This window comes from Gossypium hirsutum, chromosome A05, assembly GCF_007990345.1.
Source record: "Gossypium hirsutum isolate 1008001.06 chromosome A05, Gossypium_hirsutum_v2.1, whole genome shotgun sequence".
NCBI classification, from domain to species: Eukaryota; Viridiplantae; Streptophyta; class Magnoliopsida; order Malvales; family Malvaceae; genus Gossypium; species Gossypium hirsutum.
In genome coordinates this window covers 17,282,066-17,300,061 of record NC_053428.1, presented here as the reverse complement: position 1 = coordinate 17,300,061, position 17,996 = coordinate 17,282,066, and the positions used below count along the sequence as shown (strand labels likewise).

Below are 17,996 nucleotides of genomic sequence, written 5' to 3'. Positions count from 1 at the left end.
ATATATAATTACATATTAAAATTTATTGTTGCTGTAACCATGGTTTCCAAAAATCCAAGTATAACCTTTGGATGTGACCAAAGATTTAAAAAAAACAATCTGGAAATGGTAATAAAAAGATAAAAAAAAAATTCATGGGATTGGCAAATGTTTTATATGAAAATAATAAATTATTAAAAAAATATTAGAATTATTTATAAAATAAAAAATGTATTATCAATATATTAAATATTAACCTTTTATTATTTTTTAAAATAAAGCTGAAATAAAAACATTAAACCCGAAGAACATGAGCGGAGCACAAATTTTAATATCCAAATTATCAATTATCAATTATCAATTTATATTTATGAAGCAATTATGCTTATCAATAGAACTGTTCATGGGTCGGGCCACCCAGCTCGACCTGAAGGCTTACCCAAAATGTGAGAAAGTTTGAGCAAAAATATAAGCCCGAAAAATGAACTTGGACAAAAAAATAAACCTATTTAAAAGAAAAGTCAAGCCTCGAGTAAGGTATTTTTTCTCTGGCCTAGTCCGGCCCAAATTCACTAAATGATAAAAAATATATTTTTTAATATTATTTTCTTATTGTTTTCTCCCTATTTTGCTACCATTTTACTATTATATTGCTATTATTTTATTGTTATTATCTGGATATTGTATAAAACTTATTTTATTGTTAATTTTGTTATTATTTTAGAGGATTTGCTTGTTAAGTTGTAATTATTTTAGTGTTATTTAAGTATGTATATTTTTTAAAATTTATTTTTAATTTGTTGAAAAATATTTTTTAATGTTTTTAATATTTTTTATGTATTATATATATTTTAAAATTATATAAAAATAATAATATAAAAATTAATATGGGACGGTCGGGTCAGGCCCAAATTTTAACATTTTTATCCGGATCAAACTTTAGTAAAATTTTAAACCCATTTATTAGGCTCGAGCTAAATTTTTAGTTAAAGTCAACCTGACCTAGCTCAGTCCACGCACACCTCTACTTATCAACTATGTCCATGTTTTAATTGTTTGAACATTTTTCGTCCGAAAATTTAAGGGCTCTACCACTGAAGCAACTTTTTCATAATCTAATATTATGGTCCTTCAAGTTCAATTCTTGAAGATATCAAGTGATACACATAATTTGAAATTTAAAGTAGATTCTCATACAACAATATAAAGCAGAAGGTAAGAACACTAGGCTTTAAAAGTCTAAAGAGGAAAAAGAGTGCAGAGAGGTCATAACTACATAACTAGTACAATTAAATAGCCATATAGCAAAGCCATAACCCAGCCAATAATAGCACGGAGCTTCCGTAAAGCCGGGCTGATCCAGAAGGAGTGGTGGGCGCCGCAGCAGCCACTGCAACTCTGGGCCTTTCGGGCTCGGGGTTCCCAAAAGGCATCACCTCCACGTGTAGCTTTAGACCGTTCTTGCAGCTCTCTTCCTTGCCGCTTACGAAATAACGGATCCCTTCCCCATCCAGTGGGATGCCATCTATGCCGTCCGTGTACATTCTTATGGGGTTGCTCACATCGCACGACTCATATTCTTCCGGGCTATTCACCTCAGCAATGCTCTCCTGTGCTGCGGCGTAGGCAAACCCTGTGCATCAGTGTAAAAAAGATCGTAGAAAAAAACGAAAATAAATTAGAGAAAAAAGAGAATAGTGCCGATTAAAATCATGGATCTCACCAGCTTTACAGCTCGATCCTTTCATATATATATATTCAAGTAACAACAGTGGGATCTTAGTATAGATTAAGGTTAAGAGTGTTTGGGTTTTGATGGGTTATAGGAGAACTTATTTCTATTTTACTCAATATTTTTGTAACCTGAATTTACAATAAGAGTTCATAGTTCGATACGAATAATTAATGCTAGGGTTTATGATGCTTTGATTTTCTTTTTTACACACTAAAGGCAACAAAATTGAACAATGATAGATTACCGTATTAGTGTTTTTCTTTTTACTCATTCAACAAAACAATCAATTTATCATCGAAGTTGAAAGGGGCTTGTACGTGTTTCTCTATGGCAAGCTAGTTTATAAAGAAAGAGTAAAGTAAAAGCTTACAAATTTTGTCTCCAACCCTGAAGCTCCTACCGGAGGACCAAGATGCCACGTCAGAGGAAACGTCCCACCCACGGTCACCTCCGACCACATGGTGCACTTGTGCTGCACCCAATTTCCCTCCGAGGGACGCTGCCATGATAACCACAGCCATCACCATCTTCACAATCGCCATTGTCACTGAACAGCGAAACTTGGGGGGGGGGAGTTGTGCTCCCTAAAATTTTTGCTTGCTTCTTTGAGAGAAAAAAAAATAAAAAGAAAGAGTAGGTGATTGAATGAATGAATGAAGTTTGTTAAGCGCAAAAGAAGCGGTTTTTTTAGTACAATAGAGGAAAAGCCATCCTGGCAATTTCCTACACGAAACCAACAGAAGCAGATGAAGGAATGGTTGGTGTGAGCCCAAAATAAAGCTCCCTTTCAACTGCCAATGCGTTTGCCATTTGGAGTGTCCCATTTCTCCAAGGACTGGGTGTTGTCGGGTTCTTGATGCACGGCCCGTCTATTTCTTATTTTTCTTGGCACCTTTCCTAGTCACTAACCCCCCCCGGCCCCCCCCCCCCGAGTTACCATTCACAACTACCGTTCTAATTCAACTTTTTCTTTAAAAAAATTTGGGAATTTCATTCAATGGATTTTTCTTATACTGCAACTGCACATTGATCACATTTACCATGTCAATAAAGCAACATGATGGTCAATATTGTATGGGATGTATATACAATATGTAATCGATTATATATGTTTCTTTTTATATAATATTTAAAATTATTTATATTTTTTTAACTCATAAATAAAAAAATAATATATTTTAATACAATCAAACTTACATAAATATTACGAAATTAAAATTACTAATACATACTAACCCAACACTGCATTAATAGCTTTTATATTGTGTGAACCTATTAAATTTTGACAGTGTACCTACACCATAGTACAGGACCATACTGACGGATGCATTAATTTATAGAACATGGTGAATTCTTTTTACTCATCAGGCCGCTGATTTTAAACTTTTTTTATTGAGAACCCACGTGTACCACTCTGTTACGTTTAATAATTCTGTCATACAAAATTTTAAAATATTGTAAAAATTTCAACTCCAAATATCTTTTTAATGGTTACTCTTGTTTAATTATATACTCCTGTTTGGTCAAAAGCAGATTTTGGGTATACTATTTTCTAGTAAAGTAGTAAAACCCAAAAGCCACTCAACACGTTCCCAAAGAGCTGGTGTATTTAATGTAGTTGAAAGCAAAGCATGTGGAGGAAACTTCGGGTCTCCTTGGAAGCATCGTCAAAAGAGCTGAGAAAAAAGGAATCGTCATTAAACAATTAGCAACCATACTTTTCGCTTTTGTCATTATGTGAGCATGGGTACATACATGGCCCAGAAGGATCCAAGTCCAACCACACCCAACACATGAGAGATCTTAGGAGTGAAATCGCTCTATGCGGTCCTCGATTCAAGCATTGTTTGGAGCCTTATTTGATGTTGCCGTTTGTACAAGTAATATTTTGAACCCTGTAACTTCCTCTTTGTTCCTTCCATGGCATTTCATATACCAAATTTTGTTCCCTTGGAGTTTACCCATAGATGATCTAAGTATCCTTTTTCTTTGTTTGGATATAGGTTTCTACATCGTTGGAAGATCCGCCTAGTTGCTGCAGCTACCCCACCTTTTTTTAACTCTATACAACCGTCATCTGCAGCCCATTTTAACCCTCTATTTATGCCATTTATTTATATAGAAACCTTGAAACGTTGCTAGATAGGTTTAGACCTTAGGGTTTTAACCTTCCACGAAGAAGATGAACCAATGGAGTAACTTTGGCCCTTAATACAAAATTTTATATTAAGAAGTCAAAGTTAAAATTATAAAAAAAAATTACAAGGATTAAAGTTAAAATTTTGGTATAAAGACGGTTTAAACTGAATTATTAATTCTAAAAATTGCAAATATTTCATTTAACTAAAGGTAAAATCAACTTAAATTAAATTATTAATTATTGGAAGTACAATGGCTCCATTTTATTAAGGGGCAATTTGATAAGTCAATTTCATGTTACTATCACCTGTTTCGATAGTATATCAGAACAAGAAATTCTAATTTTCGTTTTAGTATAAATTTCAATCAATACCATTAATACTAGTGTATTTCAATCCATTTTTGTCTATAGAATTTCATACTAACTCATACTGGTTCATATAATATTTTAATATTTTTATTTCAACTTTTTTTATAATTACATTTAAAAATAAAGATAAAAGTTGTTTTTTTACACGAGTTAAACTTTATTGCACCCAATAAAATTCAGTTGCGAAAAATTAAATTTACTTAGGGTCCGTTTGTTTATATATAAAAGGTTTTACGGAAAATGTTTTCTGCATTTTCCTGTGTTTGTTTCATAGAAAATATTTTAGTTAACGAAAAATAACTTATAGGTCAAGGTAAAATAAGTAATTTTTTCAATAAAATGATTTACCCTTTTGAAAAAACATAAGTCATTTTTCGGAAAAGAGCTTATATAAAAATTAACTTAAATTAAGTTTAATATTATTATATTGATAATAAATTTTATTTTTATTTTTAAAAATATTTAAAATATTATATTTTTAATATTATTAAACATACGTATTTAATTATTTATATTTAGTCATATAATAAATTATTAATATAATAAATATAATTTATTATTTTAATAATTATTTAATATTTCAATTTTATTTCAATAATAAATTTTAAAAACAATAATTTTAAATAATATTATTCACATATTATTGAAAATATTCAATATTAATATTTTAATAATAAATATTTATTACAATTATAAATATATTAATAATAAATGTTTTGTAGTATAAAGGTTAAAATATGTCATAAGTCTATATACACTTCACAGATTTGTAATTTAGTCTTTGTACTTTTATTTTTAATAATTTTGTCCCTTTACTTTTCAAATTTAAAAATCAAGTCCAATTGTTGACATATTTAATTTTTTTGTCGATTTTGTTGATGTCACATTTTTAAATAAAAAATACCCATTTAGTAATCATATAATTAAAAAATGACGTTGTAATGAATCTGAATTTAACATAATATTTTTAATATATGCAAAAACAATGTAAAATATAAAATTATAGATAAAAATAAATTCAATTAAATGATGAAAAAATAAGAAAATCTCAAATGTATGTTTGTTTAATTGAAAACAACTTTTATGACATATTTTTAAGAAATCTACCAAACAACAAAAAATATTTTACACAGATTCATCCAAACACCAAAAAATATTAGCTTTTCCACAAAAATAAATCATTTTCCATAAATCATTTTCTAAAAGTTATTTTCAGTAAAACAAACGGAGCTTTATTTGTCAAAACTTCATTGGTAATGCTTAAAACTCCACCAAAACTAAAACCTTCATATTTTCTACCTAAACTTTGCTTTATTATATACATAAGATATTAAATTAAAAACAATACGAGGACAGATTCAATCCCCGTTTATAGGAATAAAACATATTTAATCATCAGTCATTTAGACAAAACGATTAATCACTACTATTAACAGTAAACACTTCAAAAATAATTTTAACTCTTAACTAAAAGTTCGAAGATGCTTATTGCATAGTGTAATTATTAAATTAGAACGAAATTTAAATCCATTTATAGTGTAATGGACATTAAGAATTTAGGTTCTTCCATTTATAGTTATCACTAATCTATTTATTTATTGGACTCGCGGCTACATTAAAATTATTATTGTGGTTGAAAAATATTTTGTATTTTTTTTGTCAAATATTTAGTATTAACATTAAAAAATAAATTAAAATTTTAGTTTATTTTATTTATGATATTGAGAAGTAAAAAATAATTTATTTAAAATTGTATCAAAATAAAAAATTTATTTTAAATAGCATTTTAATCCATTAATATTATAATATATAAAATTTAAATATTTTTAAATAATTAATAAAATTATTGAAAAATTTACTTTAAATATATAAATCATATTATATATATTAAAATCAACTAGACACATAATTTTTACAAAATTCAAATATATAATACTATTTAATTATTACACCCTTCACTCAACACCTCGCCAAACACCTTAGAACGACTCATATCACTGAACAAGATCACTAACAATATTTTCTCACATATTAGTTAAGTCCCATGCACAAACATTTCCATTAATTTTTGAGAGGGTGTGTACTTTGACAACACCACCTTGCTATGCTTAATGGTGTGATATGTATGCTTATCTAACCCTCAATCATGGTTAGACAAGTGACACCTTGAGATTAGAAGAGTTTATATCTAATTTGGACTTCCAAAGATGAAAGAAAAGAAAAAAAAAACTAGACTAAAATGTTCATTTGCCTCCGACTAAACAGTTTCCATCCTAATCTAATAATTATCAAAGTACCTTCAACCACCACAATGCTTTCCACCCATTCATGTATTGGATTGGGTGATTATGAACAAATATTGTATCCCTCTTTATGTATCAAGACTGTTTGATATAAATTTCAAATAATAAAATAATTATATTACCCAAAATAAATACTTTTATTATTATTATTTTTAAAATAAACTATGTATTCAATACCCAATATAAATTAAGAACAATTTTATAATCTCAAGTCAAAACTAGCATTTCTCACCCCAAAGCCCGATTTGGTTGAAAAAGCATATGGATTTTCCTTGTTCCATCATTCGAGTGAAATAAAGCAAAAAGGAAAAGGTTTCCATCATGCTGATAAAAGATGGTGGACACAAGATTTTGGTCAGCTTTGAGGCATTTAGATATGTGCTTGTTCTGCTTCTTTCACATTTTATTCAGGTACCAATACCATAGGTTTCCCACCCATAAAAGAAAAGGCATAAAGCAGGGTTTGCTATTTGCTTAATGTCAACTTTGAAATATACTTGGAAAAAGAAAAGAATAAATCAGGGATATATAGGGAAATAAAGTGAGACAGATTGTACCAGCATTTTCCATGTGAGCTTTGCTTTAGCTATGCTTTTTAATCAAAATATCATTTCACATATAAAAGTCCTTTGGTTGTGTCCATTAATCATCCAGCCAGCCATTATATTGAGGAACATAAATTGTCAAAATCGGTCGCCTGTTATGGATGACTGTCATTTTGCCAAATTTGATCAATTGATGGGGGTTATATTTAAGAAAAAATTGGGGCCAGGGATGAAAGGACAAACTCTAAGCAATTACCCTGTTCCTCTTTCAATATCATAAAAATGAAAAAGTGTACCCAAATTTGAAATTTATTCATTTATTTTAATCTATCATTATTTGATACTTTATTTTTAAATATCATCACTTAGTTTAAACAATTGAAATTATTAAATATTACAAATAAAATATTGGTGTTTTTAATAAAGAATTTATGTCAACATAGTTAAGAAAATTAGCTTTATGGATTAATTAATTATGTTATAAAAATAGATGTTTAAATTTTAAATTTAATTATAGTGACTAGTGAGGGACCAAAACCGAAATAAAAAGAGTGTTCAGATAATAATTTACAAAAGTATCGGGGGGAAAATGAAAACTGTGCAACAAGTTTCTACATGTGACCAGAACTATTTTGTTCTCCTGGAAAAGGGTAAATAAACCAAAAATTTCAGTCAGCTGTGTTTATAGCATTTCCTTCGAGTAGGAAAATTATTTTTCAAATATTATTATTTTTATTTTACAACACAATTTACGCTTGGCCTTCTCAACCTTTTCTTTTATTTTTCTCTCTGTCACTCTTTCGCTTGCTCTCATTTGGTGGGTTTCCAAGTTTACTGCAACTGAAAGCTAAACCAAGGTTTCTAACTCTCTTTTGCTCTCAAACTGCTTTAATGTTTGCAGCTTTAAATTTATCGCTGATTTTTTCCCTGTTGATCCATTAGGTTCAAGAAATTGAGCTTTTTTCTGCTTCAGATTTGATTTTGTGTGGTTATTTTCCTTCTTTACCATGTCAAATTTTAAGTTTGATTGGTTTACTTTGATGGGTTTGTGTTATTGGATTAATTTTTATGGATTTCTGTATTTTAATTAGCTTAAGAGTTCCGAGTAGAGTTCTATTTCTTAAAGGTTGCTGTTGCTGGTGGAAACTGGAACTCGAAATTTTAAATCTTGGACATGAAAAGACGAATAGGAGTAAGTATATGTGTGCTATAATTGGTCAACTTCTTTCTTGGTTTAGCAATCATTTTATATCTGACATATAATTTCTCTTTTCAATATTCGATATGTAGATTAGGTTGTCGTTCAGTAAAGTTCACTTCATGATTTGTGCCTAATTTTTTATTTTGAGTTTGAACCTTTAAGTTTTCAATACTGCCTAACCAGAAGAAGGAATAACGATGTGGTCTTGTCAAGTATACCTACTCTGCACTTTCTTTGGTGCTCTCATCTTGTTGGAATATCACTATTTGTCTAAAAAATGTCTGAAGCATCTGATTCCAAAATCTTTTTTGAATAAGAGATGCTTTTTGGTGTTTTTTGTTCTTTCTCTTGGGGTGGTGGGGGGCAGGGTGGCAACAAGGTATCTTTTTTCGGTGAGAATTTTCGGTCGGGGTGCTGGTATTTTCTACTGGATTAAACATAATTGCCCTGTGAGAACAACTTCAGTATGAGGTTCTATAAGGTAATAAAAAGCCCAATTATTTGGATAGTGAAAGAATACATGAAACCGTAATATACATGGTTTTTTTCTGGATGGAATTTTCATAGCTTTTTGAGCTGGCATATATTGGAAAAAAAGGTTCTTTTCTGGCTGTGCTATGTCTATTTATTAGTTTAATGGTCAGTCATTGTGAAAGTGAGTCATGGATTTAACATGTTTCAAAAAAAAAAAGAACAGGTTGGGCTGGTTATCAAGACTGAACCTTTTGTTGCATGCATATTTATGAGATTTTGATGTGCTCATTTCTTTCTACATGTGTCTCTACACCTAGCTGATTATAACTTCCCTGAGAAAATTTTGTCACCATTTTGGTTGCCTAGATCTTTATCCTTTTATTACTGTAACGCATCTTCTACCTAAGTTGCTTAATAGAATTGTGCATGCTTCTTTCAGTGAGTCCCAGTTACTTCTCTTTTAGAGTTTGATTGAATAGCAGGACAGCAATTTCCCCTGCACCAGGAATATATGCGAGTTTTTTCATTTGACGATCGACATTAAAGTAAAGAGCCATGCAAAAGGAGAATAATACAACTGTGCCATCAGCTACTACTCCTAGAATTCGGCACCGCAAAAGATCCAATGAGGTTGGTCACTTAAATATTAATATATTTTGTTTGGTTCCTTTTTCATGTCTATGGTCATGGTTCCTGATGTTGTTGCATTTGTACAAAATATTATCCATTCCAAGAAAGGGATTTCCCCCCCTTAACTTCTTAAAATTCAAACATTCTGTCAGGTTATTCCAGAACCTAGTAAAGCAAATGGTGGAAATTTGCTTGTTAATGACCGTAACAAATACAAATCAATGTGGATCCGAACACACTCTACTGTTTGGATGATTGGGGGTTTTGCATTAATTGTCTACATGGGTCATCTCTATATTACAGCTATGGTGGTGGTTATCCAAATATTTATGGCAAAAGAGCTTTTCAATCTTCTCAGGAAAGCACATGAAGATAGGCATCTTCCAGGGTTTAGGCTATTAAATTGGTGAGATTACTACCTTTACCTTCCATATGGTGACCAAGATTTTTCTGCCATTGGAGTTAGTATTAAATCTTACTTGCTTTCATCTGATTAGAATGGTTCTTCTTCATTTTATGGGCACAGGCACTTCTTCTTCACCGCAATGTTTTTTGTATATGGCCGCCTTCTTAGCCAACCACTCGTCAATACTGTAACTTCGGATAAGTTTTTGTATCAGTTTGTTAGCAGCCTTATCAAGTATCATATGGCTATCTGTTACTTCTTGTACATTGCAGGTTAGTTAAGCATATAATTTGATGTTTTTGACTGAAAGCATGGAGGAATAATTATGTCAATAATTCATCAATCGATATAATGAATTTCAATTCTGACCGAAGTGGGATTCGATGCCTTCTATTTCTGTAAATATATTATTTTCTCATATGTTGTATGGTTTTCGTACTTGCTATTTTTAGTGATTGCACCTTGAATTTCCCTTTCCTGTAGCATAACATATGACCATTGGTATCTTCTATATTCTCATTTGGCTTTCGGGATCAGGTTTTATGTGGTTTATTCTTACATTGAAGAAGAAGATGTACAAGTATCAATTTGGCCAGTATGCATGGACACACATGATTCTGATCGTGGTCTTCACACAGTCGTCCTTTACTGTGGCCAATATCTTTGAAGGAATTTTTTGGTAACTTTTCTTTCTCAGACCCCCTTCCTACCTACCTACGTATTTGCAGTCGTACCAGATGTGCACATAGTATATAGATGTTAGAAAAGGAAAGTAAAAAGTCTTATTATGGTAACTTTTCTCATTAATAAAATGTAAGTTATTACCTCTTAAGATTTACGCAATTAATTGAATGCTTTTGGTACTTTGACTGTGTTCTCTCCCATTATTCTTCTTCACCCAAAAGTACTTTCCTTTTTCCAGGTTTCTTCTTCCAGCATCGCTTATTGTTATCAATGACATTTTTGCTTATATCTTTGGTTTCTTCTTTGGAAAAACCCCATTAATCAAATTGTCTCCTAAGAAAACATGGGAGGGTTTTATTGGAGCGTCTGTTACAACTATCATCTCTGCATTCGTGGTGAGCATAGTCTTTCCATATTGGTGTTAGACTTCATCTTGTTTGTGATAAGGGTATCGTTTATATTATGCGAGTTTTACATCAGTAGATTTGAAACTTATCTAGTTATAGGTGTCTGTAGAATGAAATAATCAAGGTGACTTGTAAATATTCAAGTTAATCAGGTTCTTTATGAACATATTATTGCAGTGGAAGTCTGTTCTAGCAATTTTAGCATTATTGATCCTTCTACTATTGCAGTAACCTGACATTTTCTCTATTTGTACCTCTTTTCTTTTTCTCATGCAACTAACTTTGGGATCCATAGTTGATATTATATATGTCTGGACCGGTTTAATGGATTACATTTAAATGGACATCCTTCCAAAAGATCATTTGTGAAGAACTTATAAAATGTGTTGATCTCTTTGGCATTCGTGGGAAAGTTGATCCTGAACTTGTAATCCTAAGATCTAATGCTAATGCCTTGATTAATGTTGCTGAATCAAGTATATTAATAACACTTCCTTTTTTTAATTTTATTTGCAAATTTTCATTGTGCTTCAATAATGAGAATACATGCCTTTGGTGGAACTGGTAAAGTTGTGTTATTTTCCTGTTGTTTTATGTATAGATTTTTGTTGTAGTATGTTTTCATAAACATGTAGTGAGTTTATGCATATGCAGCTTGCAAATATCTTGGGTCGTTTCTGTTGGCTAACCTGTCCAAGGAAGGTAAATTATTGGATTTGACCTATTATTTGATCTTTCCAGAAGCATGCTGATTCATTTTCCTGAAAACTTAGTGTGAGAGGGTAATGCTTGCAGGATTTATCAACTGGTTGGCTCGAATGTGACCCAGGTCCATTGTTTAAACCAGAGAATTATATCTTACCAGGATGGATTTCTCAATGGGTGAGCTTAATTTCATTGTCTCTGGATTTATTGTCCTAATTATTCCTTTTCAGTTAGTAAGATTTGATTCTCTTGAAACAAAGGATTAGTCTTCAACTTCTCCATAAGAAATTGTCACTTTAAATTTCTGGTCTTATGGTTCAGAACTCCCTGGTTAGGGGGAAAAGACTAGATGTTCGAATTGTGATGAACGGTCAACAGGAAAGTTATCCATCTTTGGATATATTTCTTACAAATCTTTGTAAAATCTGATTGTCTTCGTCAATGCCAGTTGATGATTATCTCCTCAGCCCAAAGTGGCTGGGTCTTTTTGTGTCTTGTGGTCAAATTCTAAGGCTGTGAACTTTATTATGGATGATTATTGTTGCCAATGGATTGGATATTTTAAAAAGATAGTTTTCTCATTAAAAAATTGAAATGCTATTGTCTCTGCTACAATGCTCCATCACTTGTTATACCTTTTATTTTTTAACAGTTTCCTTGGAAAGAGATCTCCGTTTTGCCTGTTCAGTGGCATGCTTTATGCTTTGGTTTGTTTGCATCAATAATAGCACCTTTTGGGGGATTTTTCGCAAGTGGTTTTAAAAGAGCTTTTAAGATCAAGGTGTGAACTCCTTCCCTATTCTCTTTTCTGATTTTTGCATAGCTTTCTTCAAGATACTGACTCAAGTATATTATGTTAACTCCCACTTTTGATATTGGCACAGGATTTTGGTGATAGTATTCCTGGGCATGGTGGAATTACAGATAGAATGGATTGCCAGGTGAGAAAATGGAGCCTTTTTATCTTAGTTAATGTTGTGTCTTTATATGTAAGCTAGAGATTGATATTTAGCTGTTACTGGGAAGAGGGGGTGTGGGGGGGAGCTAGAAAGGAGTGGAAGGACGGATCACAAATTCTTTTCCTAATTTACATCCTAAGTTTATATGTCCGGCTCACACTTATTTGGTCATTTAATGTAGATGGTGATGGCGGTATTTGCATATATCTATCACCAATCATTTGTCATGCGTCAAGGCATCTCAGTTGAAATGATCCTGGACCAGGTAAATCTTTACTATGCTTTTGTGCTTCTTCAGTCTCCATTACCACAAAATAAATGATACTATAAGTAAACCTATACCGATTACCGAGGATTAATTTCTATGCAGATATTGACAAACCTTACTTTCGAGGAGCAGCAAAGTCTTCTCATGAAGCTGGGACAGATCTTGCAGGAAAGACTTGAACATTCTTAAATATTCGGGCATAATTTTGTGCAAGCTACTGGAACGTATTGCTTGCACCTGGTAGTGTTAAGTTGTAACAGCAAAAGAAGGAAAAGAAAGTGATTTGTATATGGTGTTGTGTTTTATGTTTTTCCATTAAAAAATTTTAGGCAGAATAGTATTCTTTATGCGCCCAGTTTGTATAGTATATGTTAAGCCAATTGATTGTTAATTGCCTAATTGCCCGTCAGTCACTGCGTCCTGAATCGATCATTATATGTATGCTGGTTTCTTTGTTCTTCCGAATCGAAAAAAGGAATATGAATTGCTGTATGTTGTCCTCATAAATCATGCATGTCAATATAAATGTTGTACACTTTCAGTTCTACAATAGCTCTTTAATCACACCAAGATAAACTGGAAAATGTATCAATCATTAGCTCTTTAATTGTAGAAAAATCGTAACACGTATCTGTAGGTATAGCACATAGTTTGGATGATCTACATTAGCTCTTTACTCTCACTGATGCTTATTCATCATATTTTAAGAGCAGATATGATATTGCAAAGTACTTTCGGTAATACCAGAAAACTAGAACTCTTCACTGTTTCTTGAGATGGATGGAAATGGCATGCATTGGCATAAAATGATTATAGTAATCAAACCCAAATACCACCACCAGTTTAGCTTTAGTCTCACCAAATCAAATGGAAATACCAAAAGCATGATTCTAACAACATAGGAAACAGAATGACACCTATATAACATGTTGCTCACGACAATCTAGAATCCGAAATGTCTGGAAAGTGTAAAGAATTCACTATGTCCTTGAAGACCAAAACATGCCGCTACAGTTGTGTCCTTACCTGGTGTGCCCCCTTCAACACTGAACTTTGATGCATATCCAAAATCATTAATTCATCTCTCTTGCCTGCTCCTTGATTTCTCAAAAGAACCCAAGAATGTCAGGGAACACCCTGTCATTTGATTACGCCTAAGCAGAGATGACTAGGGCTAATTACTGCTTTTAAGTTCCTTTTTAACAGATGATCATCATAGCAACATGTGCCATTTTGCGTGGTTAAACAACTTGGAATCCTTCTAAGTACCATATTAAACAATTAGTTTATTGAGACATGGTGAGAAATACAACTCCATTTTCCCTTCATAAATTTCTAGTAATGTCAGTCTTCATGATACACACAATTGAAGAAATGATTAGTGTTTTGATAGTAACTCTTACCCCATTTCTATTTTGCTTTTCTTATTCATCTTCTTGTCTCCCTCATTTCCAAACATAAGAACCCATTAAAGAGATTCCATCCAGCTATGCAAATCTTTGTCGATTTTCTCCATAATTCAACTAGGCAACCCCCGTTAAGCAATTAGAAGAATGCATTTTTTGCTCTAAAACAAGAAAAAAAAGGTTCAATTTTAAACCCAAAAGAAGACCCAGAGTAGGAATAAAAGTAGCTAAGAACATGCTCTGTTCTTGAAAGTCGAAACAGCCTTTACTACACACTAGGACGAGTTCATGGGACTAATTCTTCTGTTCTGGTATCACAATGGATCAGGTTTATTTTCAGATCAGGGTAGTTGGCAACATTTTTCTACTAGCAGACTTGCATCATTATAGTTGCTATATGGTCCATGAGAAATAATGGCTAAATCCCAGTTTCCCATAAGGAATGTGAAGCCAACCAAAACTATTTTATGGTTGCCATTTGTCTTTAATTCTAAAGCTAGTACCCTAAACTTATAAAATAAAGGACCAATTTGACTGTTCATCATTCATGGACCCTGTTCTTTCCATTTTGATAACTATGCCGCCTAACACTACCTATAAAGGATAGTATAAAGATCAATTAGCCCACATGATGATCATAAGCTTAATTAACAAATAAAAATGTTCCCTAATAGCCTCCCAACTATCCCTAATCTTTTAGGTATTAATTGTCTCAAACTCAAGACACAATCATGCTTAACGTAACCCACTTGCCTAATGAGCATAAATGATTATTTTGGCACAAATTTTTGCTTCAAAGGTTCACGTCCATGCTAGAAGATGAAAGCCTCCAAAGAACACAAGCAGCAAGGGCTTCAACAGAGAGGATGCAAGGCATTGTGCTGCAGTTGCAGGCTTAGTGTCTCTTCTTCAGAAGAAGCAGAAAGCTCCAATTCAGATCGATACGCATCAATATCGAGTCTAGCACACGCCATGGTTCAAGAGAGATTAGACCAAATGATCAGAGAAAGGCAGGAGACAAGGCATAATGTCGAAAGAAGGCGGCAAAGAAGTAGTGAAGGGACTAAATTCATTGTTATGGTAGCCATGGAGAAGTGTTCTTACGATCCAAGAGAAGATTTTAGTAAGTCTATGGTCGAGATGATTAAGGCGAACCGGATTCAAGAGCCAAAGGACCTTCGCAACCTCTTGAATTATTATGTATCTATGAATTCAGAGGAGTATCATGGAATTATACTAGAAGTTTTCCATGAAGTTTGCACTAATTTGTTCTTATGTTGTAAACGACATTGAAAAGAAAATGTGATTCCTTTTTATATATTTTTCCTCAGAGAAATGGTCTAGTAGTCTTGAATAATTATGAGCAATGTATAATGGGCATGGATTAGTATTTATTAAGCTGGGGTTTCCAGTAACTCTGGCTAAGTAAATAAATAATTATGAGCAGTGTATAATGCAGTGTATAATGATGGATAGCGCAGCATGAAAACCTGTTGGTATCTGAGCTCTTATCTTTAAGGGATATATGAGTTGAGAGAAACATATAAGTTTTAGATATGGAAGTTGACACAAAGTTTTGTCATATTGTTCCATCAAAATTTTATGATAGTAAATATTAAGTTTGGGCTATTAGAATGACAGTCTATCTTGATACAATGGATATTTGGGAAGCAGTAGAAGAAGACTACGATATTTCGTCTTTGCCAGCAAATTCAACGATAAATCAACTGAAGACTCACAAAGAGAAGAAGACAAGGAAGTCTAAAGCTAAAGCATGTCTTTTTCAAAATATTTACAAGAATCATGAATTTGGGGTCAGTAAAAGAAATTTGGGACTAGCTCAAGAAAGAATATGAGGGCAATGAAAGAACAAAAAATATGCAAATGTCCAATCTGATCAGAGAGTTTGAAATGATGAAAATGAAGATACAGAAACTATTAAAGACTATTCTGACAAGTTGGAGGGCATAGTAAACAAGGAAAGATTGTTGGGTAAGGATTTTTCCGATGATCGAATAGTGCGAAAAATTCTCGTCACTTTGTCTGAAAAATATGAGTCTAAAATTTATTCATTAGAAGAATCTAAGGATTTTTCAAGTATATCATTAGTAGAATTAGTGAATGCATTGTAGGCTCCAGAACAAAATAAAAAGATGAGACAAGAAGCATCAGTAAAGGGTACTTTTCAAGCAAAGTTTGAAAATTCATGAGGCAAAAACAAGAAAATTAAAGATGAGACTAGCAATAGTAACAACAACGAGACATGTTTCTCCAACGAGAAAATGTGGTAGTACTGGGCACATAGAGCCGGTCTGTAAGTCTCAACAACATGAAGAGGCAAAAGCATCTATTGAGCAACAAGAAGATGAGTTCCTTTTTGTGGCGACATATTTCTCCAATGATTCTTGGTTAATCGATAGCGACTACACAAATCACATGACCAATTACCCAACACTTTTCAAAGAACTTAATAAAACTATCATTTCCAAAATAAAAATTAGAAATGATGAGCTTATTCCAGTTAAGGGAAAAGTAACAGTGGTTATTGAAAGTTTAACAAGTTTGAAACACACAATTGATGTTCTATATGTGCCTAACATTGACCAAAATCTTCTAAGTGTTGGGCAGTTGATTGAAAAAGGATTCAAGATCATATTTGAAGATAAAAGGTAGAGATGTATTCAAAGTAAAAATGAAAGCGAAAATTTTTGCTCTAAATCTAATGGAGGAGAAGTAACAATGAAGTAATTGCTAGTTCGTGACAAAATATTTTTCTAAAATTTATAAAAAGTGCAATGTTGTATTATTTGAGTCTGCTAAGTTTAAAGAAGTTGAGAAGGATGACAAGCGGATTGAAGCAATGAGAGAAAAGCAACCAGAGGCATTCCAAGTAGAGAGACAAGAGGAAAAGTCTACATGTTAAATAAGGCCTCATGTGGTCTTAAACAAACTTCTAGGGCCTGGTATTGGTGAAATAAAGTCTATCTTTTGTAAGATTGAAGATTAAATTGCAGATATATTAACCAAAGCTCTTTCAAAAGTGAAATTTAAAGTTTTAAGAAATAAATTAGGTTTTTGTAATTACTAATGCAAGAAGGGGTGTTGAGCATGTTTTTTAGGAGTAAGTTTTGCAAGTCTTTCAATATATCTTTCTTTTTCATATTTTCTGTGTTTTATATTATTGCTAAAATACCAACAAAACCTCTTCATGCTTTTGCTTTCCCTGGCATAAGAGATAACAAGCATAGACTCCTCTGTTTATATATTTCAATATTTTCTATTTATCAAATTTGATTGCAGCCTACAATCAGGTTTTATCCTTGTGTATCAGTGTATGTATGCTGACCTAATCATTTCAGACAATAAATAAAGCCTTATGCATGTATAAGGGTGTTCTTCACCAGCTGCTGTGCAGATTGATGTTGATCTTTGTGCCCTTTGTTATAACTTCCCTACTTTAACGCCTGGAGTTAAGGATACACAGAGTCGAATTGAGTTAAGACCATGCCTATGATACGTATAACCTGCCTCTCTTCGTAGGTTTTCCTCACAGATCGACATATAACAGCATACATACATGCAGAAACATCAATGATAAATTTTCAAGACTACCCAAAACATTCATCTCTCTTTGCACCAGGAAATGTACCAATTAATCTCGTATTCAAGAAGATTAATAATAAATAACTGATTAGTGAACTAAAAGTATCATAAGGTGAGATATAAAGTTTGTCCGCACATCCGTCACTTAATGGTGTCTATTTAGCTTTCAGAAGAGGAAAATG

At 32.3% G+C, this 17,996-nt stretch overlaps 3 protein-coding genes across 7 annotated transcripts; 2 read left to right on the top strand and 1 right to left on the bottom strand.

Moving 5' to 3' along the window:
- Positions 1–1,074: 1,074 nt before the first annotated feature.
- On the bottom strand, positions 1,075–2,637 carry LOC121229419 (mavicyanin). 2 transcript variants are annotated; one of them, XM_041113681.1, is made up of 2 exons: positions 2,085–2,637; positions 1,075–1,612 (listed from the first exon to the last, which is right to left on the bottom strand). In XM_041113681.1, exons 1-2 carry the CDS (start codon positions 2,254–2,256, stop codon positions 1,269–1,271), a joined length of 516 nt encoding a protein of 171 aa, XP_040969615.1. In that variant the 5' UTR covers positions 2,257–2,637; the 3' UTR covers positions 1,075–1,268. The 2 variants fall into 2 exon arrangements, with proteins under 2 accessions (XP_040969615.1, XP_040969616.1); XM_041113682.1 differs by having other exon boundaries at positions 1,075–1,594; positions 2,085–2,505.
- A 5,011-nt stretch (positions 2,638–7,648) lies between these two features.
- On the top strand, positions 7,649–13,297 carry LOC107905679 (phosphatidate cytidylyltransferase 1). Of its 4 annotated transcripts, XM_016832381.2 has the most exons (13): positions 7,730–7,928; positions 8,163–8,263; positions 9,186–9,376; positions 9,529–9,782; positions 9,903–10,054; positions 10,320–10,461; positions 10,705–10,861; positions 11,528–11,575; positions 11,669–11,755; positions 12,231–12,359; positions 12,463–12,519; positions 12,719–12,802; positions 12,908–13,297. In XM_016832381.2, the coding sequence occupies exons 3-13, from the start codon at positions 9,302–9,304 to the stop codon at positions 12,992–12,994; spliced, it is 1,272 nt and encodes a 423-aa protein (XP_016687870.1). In that variant the 5' UTR covers positions 7,730–7,928; positions 8,163–8,263; positions 9,186–9,301; the 3' UTR covers positions 12,995–13,297. The 4 variants fall into 4 exon arrangements, with proteins under 4 accessions (XP_016687869.1, XP_016687870.1, XP_016687871.1 ...); XM_016832380.2 differs by lacking the exon at positions 8,163–8,263 and having other exon boundaries at positions 7,649–7,928; XM_016832382.2 differs by lacking the exons at positions 7,730–7,928; positions 8,163–8,263 and adding an exon at positions 8,636–8,753.
- A 1,082-nt stretch (positions 13,298–14,379) lies between these two features.
- LOC107902669 (probable transcription repressor OFP9) lies at positions 14,380–15,532 on the top strand. Its single transcript, XM_016828806.2, has one exon. It carries the CDS (start codon positions 15,031–15,033, stop codon positions 15,502–15,504), a length of 474 nt encoding a protein of 157 aa, XP_016684295.1. The 5' UTR covers positions 14,380–15,030; the 3' UTR covers positions 15,505–15,532.
- The last annotated feature ends 2,464 nt before the right edge of the window (positions 15,533–17,996 follow it).